The 20,187-nt window shown below is 31.2% G+C and overlaps 2 protein-coding genes, 1 long non-coding RNA gene and 3 other non-coding genes across 6 annotated transcripts; 5 read left to right on the forward strand and 1 right to left on the reverse strand.

Annotated features, from left to right (window-relative positions):
• LOC109327056 lies at positions 4,637 to 5,509 on the reverse strand. The gene is made up of 3 exons (XM_019560087.1): positions 5,422 to 5,509; positions 5,052 to 5,234; positions 4,637 to 4,959 (listed from the first exon to the last, which is right to left on the reverse strand). The coding sequence occupies exons 1-3, from the start codon at positions 5,507 to 5,509 to the stop codon at positions 4,637 to 4,639; spliced, it is 594 nt and encodes a 197-aa protein (XP_019415632.1).
• Positions 8,212 to 8,515, forward strand: LOC109358339. Its single transcript, XR_002108953.1, has 2 exons — positions 8,212 to 8,283; positions 8,372 to 8,515. It is a non-coding gene; the product is annotated as an uncharacterized LOC109358339 (long non-coding RNA).
• Positions 8,531 to 11,083, forward strand: LOC109358330 (calcium-binding mitochondrial carrier protein SCaMC-2-B-like). Its single transcript, XM_019602499.1, has 4 exons — positions 8,531 to 8,969; positions 9,457 to 10,239; positions 10,380 to 10,470; positions 10,579 to 11,083. The coding sequence occupies exons 1-4, from the start codon at positions 8,531 to 8,533 to the stop codon at positions 10,769 to 10,771; spliced, it is 1,506 nt and encodes a 501-aa protein (XP_019458044.1). The 3' UTR covers positions 10,772 to 11,083.
• Positions 12,870 to 12,951, forward strand: TRNAS-AGA. The gene has a single exon. It is a non-coding gene; the product is annotated as a tRNA-Ser (tRNA).
• TRNAS-AGA lies at positions 14,818 to 14,899 on the forward strand. The gene has a single exon. It is a non-coding gene; the product is annotated as a tRNA-Ser (tRNA).
• Positions 17,126 to 17,207, forward strand: TRNAS-AGA. The gene has a single exon. It is a non-coding gene; the product is annotated as a tRNA-Ser (tRNA).

Here is a 20,187-nt window from a genome sequence, read left to right on the forward strand (position 1 = left end):
TGATAGTAGGTGTAAAGGGATGCCTAGCACCACAAGAGTGGTGTGGGGTTGGTTGGGATGGTGGGTGGGATTCGTTTGCTGACTCTTCACGGTTACTTTCGTGAAGAGGGCGTTCAGAATGATCCTCAGGGTTGATTTTGGAGTGGCGGAGTTCCTGTATTACGTCGGCCTGCTGCTGGATGAGCCGCTCTTGGCGTTCCAGCATCTGGAGAAGTTGTTGGGTGGTTGGCTGCTGTTCTGGAGTGGTGTGATGGCTTCGGCTAGCTTGGTGGGATGGTTGTCTCGGTGGGGGAAGGGTACTTGGTGCAGGGTCGACTTGGCTGGTTGATAGAGCTCGGTTTCTGGTGGTTACCATTGTGTGAGTAGGAAGCACAGACGGCGCCAATGTTCTTTACTAGAACACAAAGATACGAGCTATGATGGATCAGATGTTGATGAAGGGGTAGAAGGTAGTCGTCAAGGCGATAGGAGGAAGCAAGAGAGTTGGACCCACCGGTGGAGGTACCTGAAAAGGTTCTCCGACGATCGAGTCAGTGTATGAACTAGAGAGAGTAATATAGGCAAATGGTAATAGGAAGAGTAATATTAGAGAGTCAAGGGGTTTAGATACTTCCTGTTGGTGGGGGTCCCCATTTATAGAAGGGAGAGTTTACATTGAGCTCTTGGCTGGTGGTGCGACGCGTGGCCGACCAAAGGTGTTGTCGGGAGTTGCTTTCCCGTGTCAGGCGGTCTGCTAGGACCGTACGCTGTGCCACTCTTGTCCTCTAGCCTGCGGTTGGTTGGGTGCCCGTTTCGTAATTTGTCTGTTGTGCTGGCAGGTAGGTTGGTGGAGTACGGAAAGCATGCTTTCCCTTGGGTCAACTCTGGTGGTCCCAGTGAGTGGGCCCACCCCAGCGACCATGCTTGGGACCCTTCAGTTCGTCGGGTAGGAACAGCGTGTTTAAGAGCTTTGTTTGAATTCAAGTGACCAATTGTGCCCTATTTTTTAGCCTTGGCCGAGGAAGATAAGGGCAAACCTTAGCCCTTTTCAAACTCAAATACAAACAAAGTCAAATCCAAATCAAACTCTAACTGTGGATATTATGAAGGAATTCGAACTCATGCCACCCAAGTGGGGAGAGATTTTTGGCTATATGGATCTTTTGCTTGGCAAATCCAAATTATCCACTAAGTTGCAAGTTGTGCCCTAATTTTGTGCCAAACATGGTCAAAGTTGTTGGAGTCATGGATCAAGTGTGTCAACCATGTGGAAGGATGTGCATTTCATATTCAAACTCAAATGCAAGTATTCAACAACCTTATCAAGTCGTGTGGATTCTTGTCCACATTTCAAATTCAAACAAGAGGGTGGCCAAATCTCTTTGGTTGTGTGGACTCTTTCAAACTTCAAGCACGCCATATATCCTTTTTCAAATTCAAGCCAAGTCAAGTTCAAATCATACTCAAGATGTGAGCACACTTCCTTATCCACCTCAAGTCGTGTCCCTATTTGAAATTCAAAAGATTTGGAGTGAGAGTGTGCACATTTTTAAACTTAGTCTAAGACTTAGTCATTGCATATTAATTTAGTTTTATACATTTAATTTTTATTCCTTTTTTCATGGAGTCCTTTTTGGCCAGCCACAATCTATATGTAATTGATTTTGATTCATGAATAAACAAGTTTTAAGTTAAGTTAAATTTGGAATTGGAATTCCCTTGAGTGAGTCGGGCTCCTTGCCATAGAACTTATCAAACACATGTGTGTTTGTGGCATTTATAAACTTATCACTACCCTTAGTGTGGCGTCTAATTCTTGTTCTTATCAAAGATCTTTCCTTATGATGAACCTCCTTAAGGTTTATCAAACACTTATGCTTGTGGTGCCTCAATCATCCTTGAGTCTTAACCATATTCACTCAAACACTTAACCAAAGCCCAAACCATGACCATACACAAGCCAATCATCGTGAGCATTTGCCTAACTTATACACATTGTCCATACACTTAGCCCCAAACACTTAAAACCATACCCCAAAACATGGATTTGACATACAAGTCATATTCCGTGAGCCAAATTAAGTTTTAGATAAGAAATATCATACAGAAAAGTCAGCTACCCCTGGAGGTTTGCATCACTAACTCTTTGTTAGTGTATTATTTAAAAATATAAAGTATTAACGAAAATAATTTTTTTACTTTAAATTTAAAATATATTTAATGATTTTTTAGATTAATTGGGATACATTAATAAGAACATATGATTTTTTTAAGCATGATTCTACGTCTGAATTGGTCGGTTAATAGAGTGGGGTTATATATTCAATTCTTCTAATGTTCCAACCAATTTACTTTTCGATCTTATAAAAATATGATTGTTTAATATAAGATTTAATATGTGTACACCGACAGTGTAAGTATTTTTATACTGTCAGTAAATCATTCATCATTCACATGTTAATCATTATTGATTCTCCATAAAAATAATAAAAACCAATAGTTAATGATATGATAATAATATAAAAAACTTTAACTTTATGATGCTTAGATTTTAAAGTCTTAATAATAAGTGTGAATAAGCAAATTGGAATGAGAATATATCTACTTTCATGATAAATATCTTAATAGATTTCATTCATGTTAGATCATATTGACGAAAATTACTTCGAGGTGATTATATAGTCATAGTAAAACGTTTATATGTACATAAAGATAAAGGTGGCTGTAGTTAAAAATTTGATCATTTTTAGGTTTCTTTCTTAATATAAGAAACTCTTAAATTCATTTAAAATGAGTTTTTTCTCTTATTATATTTTTCAAAATTTTCCCTCGTATCCCTTTATTTTACTCATATTTGATGCAATTTATGTCTTCCATCTGTTCAAGTCTGTAATGATTATGGGTTAGCAGGATTTGACCTTATTCATTCACTCAGTTTGGGTTGGGTAGGGTCTTATTAGTCTATGGTCGAGTTTAGGTTTAAAAATTAGACCTTACGATATTAAGGGTCGAATATGAGATAAACATGACCCAACTTGATTCGTCCCATGATCATTCACTCATCATATTTGTATATGTCTCTAACCAATTGTGTACAGAATAATGATGTCTCTTTGGTCGAAAATATCATCAATTCTCTAATTTTTATTTATATATACATGATTAACAATATATAGGCATATATCATTTCATATGTTAAATACGTATCCATAATAGTAAGTAAAATATTGAGAAAATTTTATCTAAAAGAATTGTCATTTGGGTCGATTTCGAGTTTAAAGACTGACTCGATCGATATTTAGGGTTGAGTTCGAGTTTAAAGACTGATTCAATTGACATTTTGGGTTGGATTACATTCGAGTCTATGCCCGAGTTCAAAAAAATGATATGCACGACATTTAGAGTTGGGTAAAAAACGAGTCTTATCTGACCCAACTCATACTCAACCCTAACAATAGTGGTGACATGACCATATTAGGTCTTATGTCTTTAATTTTTATATGGAAATTTGGTGATAGAGTAACTAACATTTATAACCAAAAAAAAGCTAAGAACCAAAGCTGAAAAAATATAAGAACAAACTCCCCATGAGAAAAAAAATGAAATATAACATTAGTTTACAAATTTTTAGTCATGAATTTCAATTTGCTTGAACCCGATAGGAATATCAAATCAAGCATACCAAAAAAAAGAAGTCCTACAAATCTACCATTAGATCAACGTCAAGGCACTTGAGAAAAAATGTCATTTTTATTTTTGAACAGAATAAAAAATCTAAAAGGAAAATAGGGGAGTAGAGTAGAAATGTGCATACCATAAAAATAGTAAGTTAAAAAAATATATAAATTTTTTAATTTTCATTCTATAAAAAAATAACTATTCAGATCTATTTACTAATTTAAATCATAAGATTTTTCTAAAATAAATAGTTAAAATTACTCTAGATCATGTCTTTAATTTATATAATCATATCATCATAACACAATAACTCATTCCCTTTTTGTTATTTATACTAGTAGGATACCCATGTATATATAAATTTTTTAATTTTCATTCTATAAATATTTAACTATTCAGATCTATTTACTAATTTAAATCATAAGATTTTTCTAAAATAAATAGTTAAAATTACTCTAGATCATGTCTTTAATTTATATAATCATATCATCATAACACAATAACCCATTCCCTTTTTGCTATTTATTGTTGGCATGAGTTTAAAGAATTGAATTTGAAGATTGTATAATAGAAGGGAAATAATTATTGTGTATGTTAAATATCATGGAGTGTAACCTTGGAGGTTATTAGTTTATATTTAACATCGTGAATTTGAAATAAAAGACTGATCAAATTTATGGAAAATAATAATTTAGTATATGAATGTTGAAGTAGATGTAGAATACATGTTACAGGTTTTGCACTTCCTTATAAACCACATTTGTTGTTGACATTAGAGTTTTACCATTCTTATCATGTATTAATATCTTCAATCCTTTTTTACTTTGTACTCTTGAAATTGTCACATATAATTGATTGTGTTGAAGACTGGTCTTGGCTGGTATAATCCAACATTTTCCAATGATTGACCTTGTGATTTTTTTATTGTCATGACATAAGAAACAATCCTAGGAAATTGTCTCCTTGTCATCTTGAAAGGTCATGGAGATTGTGATTGCGACATTGATATTCGAGGAATATATATGATATTTCCAATGTTTTTCCCAGACATAATTTTTGCTTCGACAACATGATTTTCTAATTTAGTAATAATCAATCTTGTACCATTACATAATCCTTCAGCTTGGTCTAAATTTCTCAACAACATTATTGGAGTGCCAACTTTTAACTTGATTTTATGATTTGGGAGCCCAGAAGTTGTAAGTGAGTTTAGAAACTCCTGAGTTAATATGTTGAATACTTCACTCTCATTAGCATATGTCATGTCAATAGAATCTAAGTTGAGGTATTCATTTTCTTCCCCTGCAATGTTACATAAGTTCATGTATTAGTATCATTTATAAAGATAGTTGCATCAAGAAAATATGTGTTTGAATACACTATTTTTTTTGTACCTGGAATAAGGTCCAGAACAAATTCGTTGATTTGATCCACAATTTCAATTATTGATGTCAGTATTGCCCTTGATTGCAAAAACTCTTCATTTTTGTAGTGTTCTAGTAGATTTGGATAGATGGTTTGAACTATGGCATCAATTGAGTTATCAAAATTTAGAATCAAAAGTTCTTCTGGAATATCTATTTCAGCACAACCATCATTAGACTCAGATAATTTTGTAAATGCATGTTTTTTGTGAGAGTTTATATTTTACAATAATGTCAAAGATATGATGCATTAATCATGACATGTACAATATCTGAGCGACCTCCTTTTGGAATCACTGGTAAGATTTTTCGGAAATCCCTCCAAAAACTACAACCTTACCTCCAAAAACAATTGAATCATTCTCTATAGTACCCATTATATCTCTGGGACTTTTATCAAGTGCCTCAAAGAAACATTTATGTGTCATCGGAGCTTCATCCCATATAATTAACTTTGTTTGTTTCAATAGTTCTGCCAGTTCAGACCCTTGGTGAATGTTACAAACAAAGTTGTCAAGAGTTGGTACATGTATCTTGAATTTTGAGTGTGTTGTTCTACCTCCTGGTAACAACAAAGAAGCTATACCACTGGAAGCTATACCACTGGAAGCTACATTATGTTTTATAATATTCGATTTATATACAAATTCTTGATTTTACAATTTATTTTATGTGTAGTTGTATTAATTTGTAGTTTCAAATCCTTTAGTATTAATTATAATATTATTGTTATATCTTATTTTGTCATATTGAATGATTTAATCAGATATTCAGATGAGATAATGTTTTTAATCTATTTGGAAAACATATTATATTAGGATTTAATAAGATTTCTTTTAATTAAATAACATAATGATAGTAAAATATAAATAAAAAATAATTCACACAAAATATAATTCAAACATACGTTATATTATAATGAGTATAATTTGATACTTTCTAATTTGATTCAAAATATGGAATAGCCTCAATGAAATATGTTACTTGAAATATGGAATAGCCTTAGTATTTGAAAACATATGATTGAAAAGTATATTGTAAATTTTGAATAAGGACATACAAAATAAATAGTCAAGTACATTTTAAATTTTTATAATTGTAATGTTGATTTTTGTTGTTGAATGTGTGGATTTGTTTTCCTTAAATTATAGTGTCATTAATGTCATGCTCTTGATTCCCGAGAATTAATAATATAATTATTATGAGAATTACAATTATGATTATTAATGTTAATAATAATCTCCTTAGTAATTTCAAAAAATTGAATAGACTTAATGAACGTTCAATCTTTGTTATTATAAGAAATACGGTTATTGTTATTAATGTTAATAACATCGTCGTTATTATTAATGCTAATAACACCTTAAAGTTAGGCATTAAAGTTGAAACTGATTTAATCTCTTGACCGTTGGCGAATGAGAAAAATGGATTAATATCTCCCAATTTAATGACATTAATATTAACATATTATTTCTTGACAATTCTCTTCTTCTTTCTAGTAACAATCAACTAATTTCTTTGGAATATTAACAGCATTTGTTTTATTACATGTATTTAATATTTTTAATATCTGAAAATTATTAATAGTTTAATTCATTTTGAAATAAAAAATTTCATAACGAATAATAGAAGGAATGTTACAATGTACTTATAATTATATTTATATAATTCCTATTACAATAAAAAAAACATCTTAAGAAAAAATTATAATTACACTCAAATAATATTGGTAACTTCTAATTATTGTAGTCTAAGACGTGTATTTTCTCTTCTACAAATGTTGAAACAAATATAATGACAGATCCATAATTTAAGTAAGAATAATAAACACATAATAAAAAAATACATTAGTCATGTACACTTATATAGAAATTGTAAATCATACCTCAACAAATGAAAATTTGAAAGAGTTTACAAAGAAAAAAATCGAAATAATATAAAATATATCTAACAACAAAAACAATAATTAAAAGAATAGAAAATTATACCTTGAGGGAGTTTGAGAGTTAAAGATGATAGATTTGTTGAATAAAATATGTGAAATTTGTATAATGAATAAATTATATCTATCACAAATGAAGAAAAAATTGAAAGACAATGAAAATAAAATCATACGTATGGTTTGGTTTGAGATTTGAAGATGATAGATTTGGTTAACACAATTTGAAAAGATGAGAAATAATATAAATTATATATATGCGAAATTTATATGATTATCTACCAACAAAGACAGTAATTAAAAGAATATGAAATTATACCTTGAGTAAGTTTAATAGTTGAAGATAATAGATTTGTTGAATAAAATATGTGAAATTTAAAGAATGAAAAAATTATATCTACCACAAAAGAATAAAAAATTGAAATACAACAAAAATGAAACCATACATATGATTTAGTTTGAGATTTGAAGATGATAAATTTGGTGAACACAATTTGAAAAAGTGAGAAATCGTATATATATGTGTGAAATTTAAATGATCATCTATCAATAAAGACAGTAATTAAAATAATAGAAAATCATACATGTGAGTGAGGTTGACGCTTGAAGATGATAGATCCATTGAATAAAATATGTGAAATTTATATGATGAAAAAATTATATCTACCACACATGAAGAAATAAATGAAAGAATATAAAAATAAAATCATACCTGTGAGTTGGTTGGAGAATTGAAAGATGATAAATTTGATGAAGACAATTTGAAAAAGTGAGAAATAAATATAATATATCTACCATTAATATAAAATCATATATGTGAGTATCAGCAAAGTGTTGAAGATGAGATATGTGTGGAACAAAATATATAAAATCTATATCATGATATACCTCAAAAAGTATATATTATATTTACCACAAATGAAAAGTGTCATTTTAGTAATTCTACTAACCATTCATATTAACAAAAATACCCTTAACTTTATACACTTGTCACAAATGTAAAGTATCTAATTTTGTAATTTCATTACTCTTTCTTTTCTTATAGATATATAGATATAGAATAGATAGATAGATATAGATATATAGAATCGAATAGATAGATATAGATATATATAGATTTATAGATATAGATATATAGAATAGAAAGAAAGAAAGAATAGAAGATAGTAGATAGATATTAATATTTATTTATTTATATATTGAATTGATGCTTAAGTTGAAAACCATCGTCAACACAGATTACAATTTCCCTATCAATCTCAGGTACCTTCTTATTCATGTTCTATATTCACACCGCACTCTTCTCAATCCATTTCATCACAATTTAATTATTTTTTATTATTATTTTCAGTTGCTCTTCAATGACTTACAAATTTTGACCCTTCAAACCCCACAACGTTGAAACTCAGATCTGAACCCAAAGTTAGAAACTTTCCTTCAAATGATTCATTGGGTCAAAATCAAATTTTGTTTTGATTTTTAAAAACACAAGCTTCATAAGAAATCAAGCATGTCTGGTGCCATAGACATGGACCACGTGGGGTTTTCAAAAACCAAATCCACGGCGGCTCCGGCCGCCGGTCACGGCAAGAAAACGGTTCCGGTTTCAATGGATCATGTGTTACTGGCATTGCGCGAGACGAAAGAAGAGAGGGGTATAAGAATTCGGAGTTTGTTCAATTTCTTTGATGCTGCAAACAATGGGTACTTGGATTATGCTCAAATTGAAGCAGGGTTGTCTGCACTGCAGATACCCCCTGAGTATAAGTATGCTAAGGAATTGTTCAAGGTTTGTGATGCTGATAGGGATGGGAGGATCGATTACGAAGATTTTCGCCGATATATGGATGATAAGGAGTTGGAACTGTATAGAATTTTTCAGGCTATTGATGTGGAACACAGTGGCTGCATTCTACCTGAAGAGCTTTGGGATGCACTTGTTAAGGCTGGTTAGTATTCTTTTGTCCCCTTTTACATTACTTAATGACATGTTCATTCATTTTGATGTTTAATGGTTTATGTCATAGAAGTTTTATTTTTTAAGAGCATCTGATTGTTGCCATAGCAATAACAATAGTGTCAACAAAAGTGTTTTCCAGGTTTTATATTATTTCATATCTTTGGTTAACCTTTGTGAATAATAGTATGTGTCTCTTTTGAGGATGTACTCCTTTGTTGGTTGTTGAGTTAAAAAATAAAATTGGCAATAATTCTATGGATCTGCATGGTGCTTGGGATTTGTGAAGCCTGTTTCAAATTAAATCTTTGATGGCCGATTCTATTGTGGTATAGTTGGTCATTTTATATATTATATAGATAGGCACTCAAGAGTCAAGATGGTATTCTCTTCTGCAATTTGTGGAAGCTTTTCTTATTCTCAACTTCCAGTTTTCCCCATAGTATTTATCATAAGCATATGCAGCTTCTATGGTGCAGGGATTGAGATGGATGAAGAGGAGCTTGCTCGCTTTGTAGAGCATGTTGATAAGGATAATAACGGGATCATCACCTTTGAAGAATGGAGAGATTTTCTGCTACTTTATCCTCATGAAGCAACTATTGAAAATATATATCATCATTGGGAGAGGGTTTGCCTAGTAGACATTGGAGAACAAGCAGTCATTCCTGAAGGCATTAGCAAGCATGTGCACAGGAGCAGATACTTTATTGCCGGGGGGATAGCCGGAGCTGCTTCTCGCACAGCAACTGCTCCTCTTGATCGTCTAAAGGTGGTTTTACAAGTTCAGACTGGACGTGCTTCTATTATGCCAGCCGTAATGAAGATATGGAAACAAGATGGGTTATTAGGGTTTTTCCGTGGTAATGGATTAAATGTTGTGAAGGTAGCACCAGAAAGTGCTATCAAGTTTTATGCTTATGAAATGCTGAAAAATGTAATTGGAGAGGGTCAAGGGAACAAGTCAGCAGATATTGGTACTGCTGGAAGACTATTTGCAGGTGGTATGGCTGGTGCAATTGCTCAGATGACTATATATCCGATGGATCTTATTAAAACTAGGTTACAGACGTGCGATTCTGACGGTGGACGGGTTCCTAAACTGGGAAGACTCACAAAGGATATATGGGTTCAAGAGGGACCTCGGGCTTTCTACAGAGGACTTGTTCCATCTCTTCTCGGTATAATTCCTTATGCAGGCATTGATCTCACCGCTTATGACACCTTGAAAGATATGTCGAAGAGATACATTCTTGACAGCGGTATGATATTACTGCAACTACACTATCTCTTGAACCTACTGATTTTATTCTGTTCCAACAGTTTTGATTTTTCTAATAATAAATTGACACTTCAAAATGTTCAACCATTGTGACTTCAACATTTTTTTTGTCCATCATAGAACCTGGTCCTCTAGTACAACTGGGATGTGGGACAATCTCAGGAGCTGTTGGAGCTACCTGTGTCTATCCACTGCAGGTTATTCGGACAAGGTATAATGTCGGGTCATTATGGATGGTATCAGTTTTGTTCATCGAACCTGGTTTTCTTGTTATTTCGTTTTATGCATTTTTCTGACATCACAGTATTGTGCTTCTCAGACTACAGGCACAGCCATGCAACTCTTCAACTGCTTACAAGGGAATGTCTGATGTATTTTGGAAAACTCTTAAGGATGAAGGCTTTAGAGGTTTCTATAAGGGTCTCTTTCCGAATCTCCTCAAAGTTGTGCCTGCTGCAAGCATTACTTATATGGTCTATGAAAATATGAAGAAGAAACTTGATCTAGATTAGAGTTGTTATAGTTTTTTGCCTAGAAAACTGATCGAGATGTCAAATATTATAGGAAGTTTTGAATTGTTGATGGCGAAAAAGAAAAGAGATAACTAGTCTTAGGCATTATTGCAAATAGTCATTCTTCTGAGGATATCATATAACACGATTTTTTAGTCAGAAAGTTTTTCCCAATGCTTATCTGAGCTAAATGTTGAGGAAGTAGGGTTGTATTATGCCTAGATATACTCAAGTAATAGTTGTTATCCTTATGGGTATGTACTTTATATGATGTGTTCTAAAGTCAAAAATGAAGATGCTTAATTTTCTCTCCTCTATTTTTATGATTTAAGAAGTAACAATAACAGAGATTGACATGCGGATTTTGAGTGAATAAAAGTGATGGATGACATCTTTCTCGGGTTGAGGAAAACAATGACAAAAATGAATCATTGCAAGTTGACTCAAGTTGCTTATATCTTTACCGACATGATTTTGGTTTAGAGGTGTAAGGTTCCGTTAGATCCTTAGAAAGATCAATGATTCGATTCCTAATAGTGGCATTTATTAGGAGGAGCAATCTATGCATTCCAAAAGAGATTAGTTCATTATCTATAGGGTGAAGATACCTAATACAAAAAAAATTCTCTTGTTTAGCCATGTGGGTTTCAAGAGTTGCTTGATTTTCATTTCCATTTGTGTTGTATTTGGGCACAAAAATCTATAATGAAATATCTAAATATGTTATGTATCTTTTCAGAGATGATTAATCACTATTGAAAATGCTATATCGAGATACTTTATGAACTTTCCAAGCTCATTATCTATAAACATCTACCACTCTTTGTTGGCTCTTGGAAGCATTCAGGACGCACTGCATAATCGATCTTTACTGTTTTTGTCATCACATCATAGTTGTGGTTAAGTGTATCAAATATCAAGTTCTATAAAAAACTATAATAATAAAATATTGATATCTAAATTGATATAAAAAGTATATCCACTATTAACCTAAGAATTTTATACATTGACATTGTAGTATCTACTATTTATATTTAATTATCATCAACTCTTCAAAAAATAAATGATAGAAATGAATAATATATGATATGTACAAATCTTTACATCGATCCTACATAGATATTACACTCATCTAAGTTATCTTATTATTTTTGTCTATATTTTTTCTTTGACCCCCACTACCTCATAATATAAAAGGTGGAAAACAGCCAAGTGTAAAGAGAGGAAATTAAGTAGATAACAATAAGAAATGGGGATGGTGGGAGACCAAATATTTTCTAAGAGTATGTGTGTTCAAGCCTCAAAGGCACTAATTCTTAGTGGGACTACTAAATCCAGAAAGTAAGTGCAGGATAGGATCACTGAACAATAGCCAAACCAGTCTTAAAAATGAGTGAAGACTTAAAATGATTGGTTTTGGTCGACTTTCAAATATACTTTTTTTTTTTAATTTAAGATCAGTTTAATTAAAGTTTATAAAGTTTTGGTTGATTTAATAAGTTCAAATTTGTGTCACTCATCAACTCATATGATAATGGTTGACTCATATAAGGAGTGGACCAATTAGAACAATTTTCATATAAAATACGCCAAAACAATAAATTTGATTTATACAACCATACATAAAAAATGTTAGAATTAAAAGTTGGTTAATAATCACTTAAAAATATCATATGCAGGTATTTTTAAATCCTCATTAATCTAATAAAATTCAATTATTCATATTAATTATTCTCATTTTACACAATAAAAATTATTATCACTTAAGTCATATGTAGATCTATAAAGAGAAATGAGACTTTTAAAGATTGATATTAAAATTTGAATTATAATACTTACTTGTATATTAATATAAAAAACATCATTGTTTATATATATGAATATGTATTTTTAATATATATACTTATTTTTTTAATTTAATTCAAATATTCCTTCTCTATGTATAAAATTGATGAAGAAGTAATAGTTACATAAAAAAACGATCTAATTATATAGACAACAAACTAAACTAATTTTCTAAAAACAGGTGTATCATGTTACAAAATAGAGAATATTATTGACAGTGACCTCATATTCGGTTGGAATAAACAACACAGATGTGGACGTGCCGGAGTGGTTATCGGGCATGACTAGAAATCATGTGGGCTCTGCCCGCGCAGGTTCGAATCCTGCCGTCCACGTTTTTTGACTCTTTTTTTTCTGCTTCACTTTTTCATTAAGTATCTTTTGTTTTGTCCCTTCCTGCTTGGACCCAAAATCATAGAGTCACGTGGATCAGGTTTGACCCCAATAAGGATCAACATAAGTTGTTTAAGTTGTCCTTTCTATGAACATATATAAGTTATAAAAAATGTTATAGATAAAAATGCCCTGTACTTGTATGGTTACATGTCTAATTTACCTTGTTTATATATACTTTTTATTGACCTCAATTCTTCTCTATAAATTGAAGTAACATTTATTTGATTGACTCTTTTTATCAAAACTTATAAGATTTCCTTCATACATTTCAAACTACTTAAAACACAATTTTATCATTTTTTCTACAATTAGTGTTACTTTGACTTTCTGAATTCATTTTTAATTATATCTTATATGGTGTATGTATTATTTACCCATCACAATATTTACGTAGGTAGTTTATTCTTTTATTAACATTTTATTGTCCAATATTTAGTCTCATATAACATTTTAGGTGGATGAAATGACAATTGTTGTATTCACTCAAATATTTAAATCTAGTGACTTGTATCATGGTATGATTTCTATTTTTCACCCATATATCAAGGTTTGTTCATCTCTTAATAAACTCTTACTTCGACTTACACAAAAGTCATCTACTTCTAAAACTTGTCTTCACATTTTTAATTTCTCAATTACATTTTCTCAATAGTCTCAAACTAGGACAATATCATTCTTAAAAAAACATTATGGCACTGGTTCTTGGATATGCTTGTAAGCATATTCAACACTAATTCAAACAAATTGAGGATCAACAATGACCCTTGGTGTAGTCCCAAAGCAATATGAAAGTTTTTTGAGACCCCTCTTATGTTCTCACTTGGTCACAACACAATCATACATATCTCTAATTGTTCGAATGTAAGCAATTCAAACACATTTATTATCTATACTTTCCACAATACATCTTTGAACATATTCTCATACACGTTCCCCAAACCAATGAAAACCATTTGCAACTCCCTTTTGGTTCTCTCGGTATCTCTCTATCAATCGTTGTAACAAGTGTATAGCCTCCATGGTTGACCTTCACCTACAAAAAATCAAATTGATTTTCAATTATAGGGCATTATCTCAACCTCCGTTAAATTATCATCTCATGTAACTTTATAGTATGATTCATGAATTTAATTCCTTTATAGTTTATATAATTTTGTATATCAAACTTATTTTTATAAATACAGATTAAAATGTTTATTCCCCACATCTCTAATAGAGTCTTAATAACTATTGATTTGTTTAAAAAGTTAAAAGGACGACTTATTGCACAAGACTCATACACTATGAGATATGTGATAGGTAAATATACACAATATTAACTTAAGCATTTAATATGTATACACTGACAGTGTAAGTGATTTTTACATTGTCAGCAAATCCTTACCATTCATTTGTTAGCTAGTATTTTCTAATAAAAGTATTACAAATCAATGGTGGATGATGTACTGACAGTGTAAAAAACTTTACACTGTGCATAGATTTTAAACTCATTTAAACAAATTGAGGATTTAATATGTATACACTGACAGTGTATACATATTAAATGGTGTTCTTCTAACAAAGAAATGGCTAGGATCAATATGAACAATGAGAATTTAGAGGGACAAAATTGAGTATTATTTCTATTAATGATTATGAAATATGAGTGATATTAAAAAAATGTTGCTTGAAAGCAAATAAACAAGTTAAAAATTGAAGAACAAATAATAGCGACAAGGATTCTGGTGTAATTACACAGACAACAATCTAAGATAGACAATAACGTTTAATTCATTTCTTTTACAGTTGGACTTTGTAACACAAATGTGGACGTGCCGGAGTGGTTATCGGGCATGACTAGAAATTATGTGGGCTTTGCCCGCGCAGGTTCGAATCCTGCCGTCCACGTTTTTATGCTTTTATTTTCTGCTTCACTTTTTCATTGACTATCTTTTGTTTTGTCCCTTCTTCTACCTTGAACCCAAAATCATAGAGTCACGTGGATCAGGTTTGACCCCAGTAAGGATCAACAGAAGTTGTTTAACTTGTCCTTTCTATGAATATATATAGTTACCAAAAATGTTATTGATAAAATGCCCTATACTTGTATGGTTACATGTCTAATTTACCTTGTGCAATTATTTATTTAAGAATTAAGGTATATTGTTGTTAATACTGTATCAGTCATCAAACCGGTTAGGGTACTAGTATAGTAGTATAGCGGTTCAATAGGTGGTTCACTAATTAAACGGCACACCGACAAAATTAGATATAAAAATATAATATATTATTATTAATGTTGAAAAATCAATAGAAAAATCAATAAAAAAATCAATATATTTTTTCAATTTCATTCAAAAAATAATTTTAAATAAAAATTGGCCGGTATCCGGTATGGTTCAATTGAAAACTGACCGGTATGACCGGTTTTGACGAATTTTGGCTGGTGTTAACCGGTATAATTGCATGACCAATATAATTAATGTATCGTACCGGCATTGAGACCGATTCACCGGTTGAACCAACGGGCACGAACCAATTTTTATAACACTGTATTGAATAACATCGTAATATTCCATAATAAATTATGTTTATAACTAAACATTTTTAAATCTTTTTAAATTATTTTTTACATATAATTTTTATTCTATTTCTTTTCCTCTACAAATTGAATTAACTTTCATTTGATTACTCTCCTTATCAAAACTTATAACGATTTTCTTCGTGCATTTCAAACTATTTATGACACAATTCTATTATTTTTTCTACAATTGGAGTTATGTTGACTTTCTTTATAATGAACCCATTTTTAATTCAATCTTATTTACTATGTATAATGTCACAATATTCACATCTATACTACATGAAGTTTATTCTTTTGTTCATATTTTATTGTCCAACAATTAGTCTCGTATAACATTATAGGTCTTAAAAGTATGTAGAAAAACATTCTTGTCACATATGACATGTGACACACATGTTATTTCATCCACCCCACTTGTGGGTCTTGAGTTGTACCTTTCTATCACTTATGGCATGTAAAATATATGTCATTCATTCACTCCACTTAAAACCACATGTTATATAATTCACTCAAATATTTAAATCTAATGACTTGTGGTATGGCATGGACTCCATTTTCACTTCTATGCCACGATTTGTTGGTCACATACTTTTAAAACTTGTTTCCACTTTTCTACTCATTTAATTCCTCTCAATAGTCTCCAAGTAGGATAATATCATCCATAAAATGAATGCATTGTGGCACTATTTCTTGGGAATGCTCGTATGCATATTCAAGACAAATTTAAACAAGTTGGGGATCAACATCGACCGTTGGTATAGTCCAAGAGAAATATGAAAGTTTCTAGAGACCCCTCTTGTATTCTCACTTGGTCACGACACAATCATACATATCTTTGATTGTTCGAATGTAAGTAATTCGAATACTTTTATGATCTAGACCATTCCGTAATACATCTCTCAACACCTTCCCATACATATTCTTCAAACCAATGAAAACAATGTGTAACTCACTTTTAGTTTGCTTAGTATCTCTCTATCAATCGTTGTAATAAGTTTATGGCCTTCAAGGTTGACCTCCCTGACAATATATCAAATTGATTTTCTCACGTAACTTCATAGTATGACTCATGAATTTAATTAATCCCTTTATAATTTATAAAAAAAATTGTATATCAAACTTATTTTTATAAATATGGATTAAAATGTTTATTCCTCACTCATTAGAGTCTTAACAATCTAATATTTTATAAGGTTCAATATTTACTTGTTAAAAAGGTTAAAATAACAACTTACCGCATAAGGCTCATAAATTATAAGATCTGTGATAGGTTGATATATACAACATTAACTTAAATGACATTTTTCCAATAAGGGAATGACTAGAATCAATATGGTGCAATGAAAATTCCATGGGGCTAAATTGAGTATAATTTTATTATAAAATATGAGTAAATATCAAAGAAATGTTGCTTGAAAACAAATAAAGAAGTTAAAAATTGAAGAAAAATAATCGTGACAAGGATTCTGGTGTAATTACACGGACAGCAATCTAAGATAGACAATAACGATAAAGTCATATATGTTCCAGTTGGACTTCGTAACACAAATGTGGACGTGCCGGAGTGGTTATCGGGCATGACTAGAAATCATGTGGGCTTTGCCCGCGCAGGTTCGAATCCTGCCGTCCACGTTTTTGATTTTTCTTTTTCTTTCTGTCTTACATATTCAGTAACTATCTTGTTTTATACCTTCCTCCGTGAACACAAAATCATAGAGTCACGATCACATAGTTTGACCCCACTTTGGCAACACAAATCCCATTGCATGCATGAGTTGCTCCAATCTAATAAAACAATGCATATCCATAGAGCAATTATATATAAGTTTTTAATTTGCATCACCATTTACATTTTACCCTTCCCAGAAATTATATATAAGTCTTTAAATTGCAGTTATGATTATATTTTACCATGCTTGTGGACAAAGATAAAATATGGACTATTCGGCCAAAACTATAGGCATGTTGTGATTATGAATATTACAACTACATTATTGCATTACAGGTCTTAATTTAAAACCTTGATTAGTGATATTTTTTATGTAACAATGCCTAATTAAAATTATTTGTTACATATATGTACACAAGCCCTTCTTCTGATGTTTTCTGAATCTGTTCCTACATGCAGGTTTAGTTTATGAAGCGCCACAGGTTTTCAATTAGATAGAAATGATTGGGTTTGGGCTCCTTTCCTATATGGAGAAAGATTCAGTTAGGCAAAACTCACTTATCTCACTTAATCTAATAGATAGGTGTCAGATGTGGCAAGAGGGTGTAGGCAATTTATGCAAAAAGAGGCAATTGAAAAGTGTGAGAGAAGATAAGAAAACTCAACCCGCAAGAAATCCGAGCAGCCGTGGGAAATTCGCGACTGTGTCTTCGTTCACCGTTGGATCAGGCTGAAATTTGGATAGAAGGTTCACAACTTATAGTACTTCATTCTGAACTGTTGGATCGGTGAGACAACGTCTGAGGTGGTAGAAATCGAGCTGTTACAGCAGCTGTGTTACTGGTTTTTCTTGTTCTCAATTTCAAGTTGTTGCTCTGTTGTATGCCGTATTGTTGAGCACGTTTTGTGCTATATTTTGGAGACACTATTGTATTCCTATTTTGATTATAGTGGAGCTTTATTGACTGACTTGTGCCCATGGTTTTTACTTCTCACTTTGTGAAGGTTTTCCACGTTAAAATTTCGGTGTCAATTTCTTGTGTGTTACTGAATTATTTTGATATTGCTCCTCATAGATTTTAACAAGTTGAGGAAATTATTATTCACTGCATATACTCTATTAGAGTTTAAATTGTTATTGTGTTGAATTTCCTATCAGGAAACTCTATATGGTGTTCCAAGAGAGTGCAAGCTTTATGGGTGCGTGGCTGGTTTATTAGGGAGAGGATTGGGTTGATTCAAAAAGCAATAGAGATGATAAGAGGGATGCCAAGTTGTGTTGATGGGTGCTTAGGTTGGGTTAATAGGTGGATGTAGGATACATGGCAACGTTGCAATTGCAGAAAAGATACGCAGCAAGCAAGTAAATAAAAACCCAAAAGGGGTTGGTCAAAATAATTATGGATGAGAAATAAAGTGTCCCAAAAAACTTGACAATGAAAATAGTAAAAATGGTTACTTTGACCAATATTTAATATTTAAAAAATTTGGAAAATTTCATGAACTAAATTTATACAAGCAAAAAAAAGTAGGGATCGAAATTGGTTTTTATTCTAGTATTTGTACACACATGGAGGAAATGGATGATTTAGTCAAGATCAGTATATCTTTAAGCGACAACAAGGTTAGTAGGAATAATTTAATTAGATTGAGTCAGATGAAAATTTCTCATAGTAACTACTCTTAAATGTTTTGCACTCAATTATTCAATTCTCCTAATTTCATTTATTTCATAGTACTAGAAATATTATTAAAACAAGAGATTTATATCCAAAAAATAAGAAGAGCATAATACAAATATCCAAACCTTTTAGGTGTTACACTAAATAGAGCATAATCCTTTTATCATTAAAGTCACTAAAATAGATTGGACGATAAAATTTGATTGCACGTGATCATAAGTTCAAATCTCATCTTACAAGATTAATTTATTGTTTCACCCGTGAGGTTATGCAACACCAATTCACCTGAACCTTCTTGTATGGATAAGACTACTAATGTCAAAGTAACCCATAAGGACAATTACAAGGCTAAAAAGATTAATTACGTATTATGAATTGATTTAATTTTGATTATTTTTTAGAGGAAAAAACCAAGAAACTATATTAAAGTTACATAATAAAATGATTAATTATATATTATAAATTGATTTAATAGTAGTAATATGAATAATAATAATACCATGAAAAATAGTTTAACTAAATTGGTAGGTAAATTTAGTCGAAAAGGGTATGTTAATTATCTTATTACCCATTTATTGTAAAATTTGTAGTTATGATTAAACTAATATATGTTTTAGTAAATTGTGCTTCATATGCACCACTCTTGTTTTTTTACAATGGAAATCGTGGCTACAGGCCACGTAGGAAAAAAATCATGATTGGTATCTACCATTTCATTGATTATAATTTTTTTTATTAAACGTAGCTAACATTCATGATTCCAATTTTAAATTTTTTGAAATGGTAGTTCTCAACCAGAATTTTGCTTTTTTTTCTTTAACAACCACAATTTGCTTTTTTTTTTCATGCGTAAGATAAATTGCAATTCGATAATAAATTTATCCTTTGATCTATTGATTATATTTTTACATATTAGGTGAAAGGTTAAACGTTCAAACCTATTTTTTTCGTACAATGGAAAGTGTAAAATTAAATAAACAAAAGATCCTTAGCCACAATGTTACATACTTCCACTACGGATATAAAAAATACCTGAAGTAGCTGTCAAAATACTCATAATATGTATGAATAGAAATGAGTATCAAATAAACAAAGGATCCTTAGCCGCCACAACGTTACAACATTCTTCCACTAAGGATATAAAAAATACCTGAACTAAAAAGTTACCCATCAAAATACTCATAATATGTATGGATGCAAATGAGTATCATAATATTTACTCTGCAGGTACTCATAAATATATTTAATTAAACATTTTATA

The sequence above is a fragment of the Lupinus angustifolius genome, chromosome LG01, assembly GCF_001865875.1.
Source record: "Lupinus angustifolius cultivar Tanjil chromosome LG01, LupAngTanjil_v1.0, whole genome shotgun sequence".
In the NCBI taxonomy this organism is placed as follows: domain Eukaryota; kingdom Viridiplantae; phylum Streptophyta; class Magnoliopsida; order Fabales; family Fabaceae; genus Lupinus; species Lupinus angustifolius.